This window comes from Thunnus albacares, chromosome 2 (genome assembly GCF_914725855.1).
Source record: "Thunnus albacares chromosome 2, fThuAlb1.1, whole genome shotgun sequence".
Lineage (NCBI taxonomy): Eukaryota > Metazoa > Chordata > Actinopteri > Scombriformes > Scombridae > Thunnus > Thunnus albacares.
Genome location: NC_058107.1, coordinates 26828986 through 26835388, shown reverse-complemented (window position 1 = coordinate 26835388; position 6403 = coordinate 26828986). Strand labels below are relative to the sequence as shown.

Here is a 6403-nt window from a genome sequence, read left to right as displayed (position 1 = left end):
TTCCAGTGACATCTTGAACTGCCATCAGCCCACAATGTTATGGACTATTTCCTGAGGTGGTGTTGCCATTCAGAGCTATTTCATGATGACTTGAAATTGCTTTAGATTACAACGTGTAGCCTGGAAAAACATAATTCTGTTACCAACTGTAACTCTCATATTTGTGAAACAATATAGTGGTAATTCTCTTCCTGGAAACGACCTTTTTTATTTCCTTTCCACCTTCCTGATGTTGGTTGTGTCATGTGGAAATATATGAATGAATAAATGAACCAGGGGATGACTCATGCTTTCTCAAGTAGCTTTATTTCCAAACTGGAGAGGGATGATGACAGATGGGGGGATAGAAGATTGTAAAGCTCAGACCGTGCAGTTTGGCCCAAACACAGTAGGGGAGGAGACAATACAGGCAGTTTCAAGGGGAAAGAGTGGTGATCCAGAGGCAGATTACTGAATCTGTCACCTTTAAGCCATAATTCATACTTTTTAAAAATAAACAAAGCAGCAGTCTCACACCATTGCTATAGCCGTTTGTATTTCTGGAGGAAAAATAGCCATTTCAGATGAGGGCAAGTGCACAGAGCCCTTACTCTGAACCATTTTGTTTAATCAGTTTTTTGAATCTCCAAGCAGCTCTGTGTGATATGGATGTCCTGCACAAAGCTTGCAAATCATCCAGATGAAACTGGCTACGGGTGCTATTGACATTTTCATGTTGAATTACATTTTCAGGAAAAGTTTGACAACAGCAGCACTGGTGAAGAGAGATTTTCCTGTTGCGTTATGCTTGATAAATTGTACAATCAATGAATGTGCTTGTATCTGTGACTGAACATCTTACCATACTATAACTAGATGAAACAATGATGATTGCATTGTAGGTTCTGCATTATGCACATAATTCAATGTTCATGTTCTTGCAATTCAACACAAACACTTCCCCCCAAACCTGAATACAGCTCAATCTCACAAAGCCAGAGCTTGATGGTATAAATCAATGATGCTCTTATTCAACATATTAAAAATCTGTACAGTGTTCTTGCTCTTTGATCAGTTCCACGTTGATTGACTTTAAGAATAAAAGCACAGTAACTGAACAATAAATAGGTAACAGACAGAAAACACAAAATCGTTTCAAATAAATAATACAGTTTTTCAATCTTTGCCTCCCGTCACATACACCAAATAGAAAGTAATAGTTAATTAAAGCAACATAGAGCCTGATATCACTGAGTCAGGCTGGTGTCCTAAGGCTCTTTGGTCCCTTGAGGGTGATCACTAAAAAGCCATGTACTCAATATGACTGATAAACACTGAATTTCGGTTCAATAAGACTTTCTGGATGTTGCCATATACTACTTATCTCTCCGTCAAGTAAAAACTATCACATGACAGACAGCAAAGTGATGCCTGAACCAGCAAATCGGGTCTCTATTCTTATTATTCTTATCAATATTACAGTAGATCTGTAGTACATAGCAGCCAGAAGAGGCACTAACACTTTCTACAGACAAACATTAAAGTCAACATGCACACAAACACACGTGCACACACACACACATACACACACACACACATACACACACACACACACACACACACACACACACACACACACACACACACACACACACACACACACACACACACACACACACACACTCACACACACATACATACACACACTCACACAGGTCAGCAGAATTAGACAATTGGTAAATTGAAGTGTTGCTGCTGACAGCCCTTGTCCCATTGAGTCAATAAGCCTGTGTGCTGTTCACAGTTACAGACACATGTTTTTTTTTTTTTTGTCAAGGAAACTGAAGAACCTCAGTGTCTTGGTGAGAAAAATAAATGCACTATTCATCCTCTCGCCTCTCAGCAACAAACCAAATGTGACACGTAGAGGTCCACTGCAGGCAATGATGTGCCAGAGGCATTGGTAAAGAGTGACTCAGCCAAATGACTCTCAGAATAACCCATGTAGGCGTAATTAGAGATAACATTACACATCCATAATTGCATTGTTCATCTGTCCTTTACAGTCAATATAAATGTCTGCCTGCTAATACCCCTGCCCTATATTAAGCAGGGTTTCTGGAAAATAATGCACATACATTAAATAACAAGATTTTTTTTTTTCAGTCTTCAGCAGGTGCACCTCCCATGAGATACTGTAAATAACCTCTTAACCACATTTGAGAGGCTTGAACAGTTTTGATTGTTACTCAAATGTCCAAAAAGGCAGTTCAATGGAAGGGTTGCTCAGTCCAGCCCACACATGTGACAGTCCAGGTTAAGTTAAAACATCAAGCTAAGTGGATGAGAGGATCACACAACCTTAAGTCACATTTTAGTAACATAAGTTTGTCTTTTCTGCTCAGTTCTTTGAGTCCAAAATACACCACACCTCAGCTATTCTGTATATCATGAAAGGTGAAAGCCAAAAAAGGCTGCAGTGCCAGTACAAACAACCTGAGTGTCCATTATGATGCATCCCGAGCCAAGAGCAAGGTGTCTGACATGAAGGCTTTCCACATGAAAGTCCTCAAGTTCAGTTTGAAAGGGTGCCCTGTCTGTGCTATCACATTCAAGATCTTCAGAAACCTTCTCTTGTTGTTGCGCTTTTAGATAAAAATCGAGGAACACATGTTTGCCCTGCAGCTGGACAAATTAAGACTGCAGACGTAAGAAATCACCACTAACCTTGTGTGCTCCTTGTGCTCTGTATTGATAAATAAAGGGCCCTAGGCTCATAGGAATCTAAGGTCACTTTTCCTTCTGTTTACCTGTTTTCTTTCCCCAATAGTCCTGGAGTCCTTAAAAAGTACAAAAACCATATACATTATATATTAAATTGTCTGTATTCAGGAGTGGAGTCAGGAGTCAGGAGTGAATTCCCAACAGCTTCTCTGTAAGTCATTCTTTCAGTCCAGTGTGTCTTAGTATGTATACTTTTCTTCTATGATGCTGCAACACTCTGTTCCCCAGCATTATACTTTCTTTAATGTGATCTGAAGATAAATTCAAATAAAAGTCATTAAAAAATGTTATCAGCAATGCTGAGATGCTAAGCAGTTTATAGTCTGTAGTCTCTCTCTGCCTCTATTCCATGTCCTGTTTTCACCCCACACCCTGTACAGATTAATGTGTATATCAGCTGCAATCTGGAATTTCACAGTCCAAGTTGTCAATTTGCGCACACCGTGGCTGTTAAAAGAGTGACTCTCAGTTCTGAATTTTATGCTGGAATTCCACAGTTCAACATGTTTTTTAAAACAGCCCTTTGAGTGTTCTGAAAAATGTAAATTATAGTTTTTTTTTCTTCCTATGCCTCAGAAATTGCAAACATCTGCGTCCATGTCCTATACACTGGATCTGTATGCTAAAAGAAAGTACCCTTAGTGCCTCCGCACAGTATCTTTTTGAAAGCCTTTCTAAAATCTTTGTTGAAGATGGTGTATATGACTGGGTTAAGTGAGGAGTTGCAGTAACCGATCCAGAAGAAAAACTTAAAGAGGGGGTCAGGGATGGCGCAGGTCTCTGGGCACACTGCCTGAAGAGAGTAGGAGAAGAAAAATGGGAACCAGCAGACCACGAAAACACCGATGACCACAGCCAGTACAAAGGTGAAACGTTTCTCTCTGTTGACCATCGCTTTACGCCTTGCTGCCCCGGGGTTGTTCTCTGTTTTTGACTTTCTCCCTGGCACCAGCCGAGCCCCCTTTGAAGTGGCAATCATGTCCCGGTAGCGCTTGACTGAAGCTGGGGAGTGGATACCCCCTCCTGCAGGTGACCCTGGCATGCTGGTGCTGCCTCGGCCTCCTCCGTGGCTGTGCTCCATATCGCTATCTGTGCTTGAGCTGTCGCCATTGTTATTGTCAGCTTTTTTTCTTCCCTGCCGCTTGCCCTTCTTCCCAGTCTCTTTAGTCTTGGCAGGGAGAGACTGAGACACAGAGGAGGGGGTTGAGGGGCCATGGGGAGAGGTATCAAGGGAGGCTGTGACAGGGGTCATGGCTGGAGAAGGGGACGGAGGTTGCAGAAGATTATTAGAGGTGGGGTTTTGGGAGGTTTGGGACTCTCCTGGGGAAGGAGAAGGGGTGATGGCAAGGGTAGGGGGTCTAGCATTAGAGGTTTTGTTGGATGAAGGGGGGGTGCTCTCTTCATCTTCCTTTCCATTGGCTTGTACATGTCGTGGAGGCTGACTTGGTGTGGCACAGCCGACTCCATCCTTCCTGGGCTCCCCAGGTGGGCACCGTGTTCTCTGCTTGGCTATTTGGTAGATTCTCACGTAGACCAGGATCATAATGAGGCATGGGGCGAAGAAGGAGCCGACGGTGGAGTAAAGGATGTACCAGCGCTCATCATTCAGCTGACACTGAGGTCCTCTATCAGGCCCGTCGTCCCCTCCCTCGCTTTTGTTCAGTGAGAGCAGAGGAGGGAAGGAGATGATGGCAGAGATGAGCCACACTACCACAATAGCGGCTTTGATGCGTCTGGGAGTTCGCTGACGACCGTAAGTAACCCTGGAGATTGACAGGTAGCGGTCCAGTGAAATGGCGCACAGGTGCACAATAGAGGAGGTGCAGAACAGCACATCCAGCGCCAGGTAAATCTCACACCACAGAGACTTAAAGTACCAGTAGCCAAGTAATTCATTGGCAAGAGAAAAGGGGATGATGAGTGTGGCCACTAAAATGTCTGCAGCAGCTAGTGACACTAAGAACAGATTCTGCGGACCTCGGAGTGACCGGCTGGTCAGGACAGCGATGATGACCATGATGTTTCCCACTATGGTGAAGACCACCATCAAAGTTATGGCCGTGGCAAAGGCCGCCGTGGCTTCAGGGGAATAAGGGGCGAGATTCAGGACGCTCTGGTTGCAGGGCACGGAGGCTCCGACGCTGCTCACACTGCTGTTCCAGCCGCTCAGCTCCATGGAGCAGCCGCTGTCCGGAACCGAGGCCATGATGGGATTAGCTTTCCTGGAGTCTTTATAAATAAAAAAATATGTTTGGTCACTGAATAAAATGTATGTAAAAATATATTTCACTGTTTGGTTATTAATATTTCTGTTATAATTGTCAGAAATTGCTTTTGCACAATTCTTACATCAAATAAATGATTACAATAAAGTCGGATTTGTGTATTATTTACCTCAGTTGTTCTCTCTTTGTCTCTGTGTTGTCTCCAAATGTTAGCTCCCCTGCATCCTCCACGGCAAGTCTTCCAAGTCCATTTTAAGCATGCAAAACAGTCCTGGGCAATGCGTCAAGACACGGATCAGTGCTTTTCAATTAAACAGCATTTGCCTCTTTGAAGAACAGATTTTTTTCCCACCAACATTTTCCCATTTTTGTGCGTGTGTGTATGACGCCGACTGCTGTGCATCAACCTTGGCAGACTTACAATACAGCCAAAGGAACTAAAAACTTCTTTAGCGCACGAAGGAGGTTCTTAATTTTTCCTCTGTGGATTAATTACTGTCTTGGAGACGAACTGACGAACTAATTTATAACAATTTGATTTGGGGTCGTTTACACTGAGGCAACATTAAATAAAAAAAGATCGGATTATATAGAGTAAATACTCTCGACACTTGCGCGATGTCCGTGCGTCCTTGCTCGCAGACGCGCGTATACCTGACCATCTCATCTGAACTGCGAACACAGAATGGTTTAGATAAAGTGAAATAAAGTTAATACGATGCTATATTTACAGTCATTCGCCAAGCAAAATGACACAGGTGTTACCCAGCTCTTAAAAAACGGAGGGCAGCCTGACTTGTGCCAACGTTTCCAGTCAGTTGGACGAGAGAAAACTCAAAGCTAACCTCAAGCTTTCCAGCCCTGCGCATGAAGCCAGATATGTTGTCAGTAGTGAAATGATCCCCGCAGAGCGCCTTCAGTTTGCGTCTCAGCAGTTGTTTCTCGGTCCTTGGTGCGTCTGTCTCCTCAGAAGTTCAGGATGCCATGATTCAGCCGCACCGCTGGCGTACATCACAGGCTTCCTCACAGAGGCGCAGCAGCATCTTCTCTTGTGAACAGGACCGTACGACGAAATCTAATAAGTGGGGTGCCTCCCATCTCCCTCTTGCGCTTCTTTTTAGACCCGGTGATGTCATTGTGGTGCTGTGGGCGTCATGGGATCCTTACTTTCTCTATCCCTGTAGACCCCCCCTCCCTCCCTCCCTTTTCCCCCTCGCTTTCACTAAGTATATACCCAAGCGGATCAACCAACGCAGCTACATTAGACATGGCTTGTTGGGTGGAACTGCTTCGGTCAATTAACTCCACGGGAGCAGTGGTGTCCAGCTGAGAGTGGAGAGCTGATGCCATCTGCTTTACAGAGGACGTTAGTTCCATTTCAGGGACTCTTTCACTTTTTAAAGCTACTCAGTCAT

The 6403-nt window shown here is 44.0% G+C and overlaps 1 protein-coding gene across 1 annotated transcript; it reads right to left on the bottom strand.

The window, feature by feature from the left end:
* Positions 1–499: 499 nt before the first annotated feature.
* On the bottom strand, positions 500–6077 carry adra2b (adrenoceptor alpha 2B). The gene is made up of 2 exons (XM_044375722.1): positions 5158–6077; positions 500–4992 (listed from the first exon to the last, which is right to left on the bottom strand). Exon 2 carries the CDS (start codon positions 4967–4969, stop codon positions 3386–3388), a length of 1584 nt encoding a protein of 527 aa, XP_044231657.1. The 5' UTR covers positions 4970–4992; positions 5158–6077; the 3' UTR covers positions 500–3385.
* Between the last annotated feature and the right edge of the window lie 326 nt (positions 6078–6403).

What these genes read in the sequence shown, in the direction of transcription:
- adra2b (XM_044375722.1), bottom strand. Translation starts at nt 4,969, where the DNA reads ATGGCCTCGGTTCCGGACAGCGGCTGCTCCATGGAGCTGAGCGGCTGG.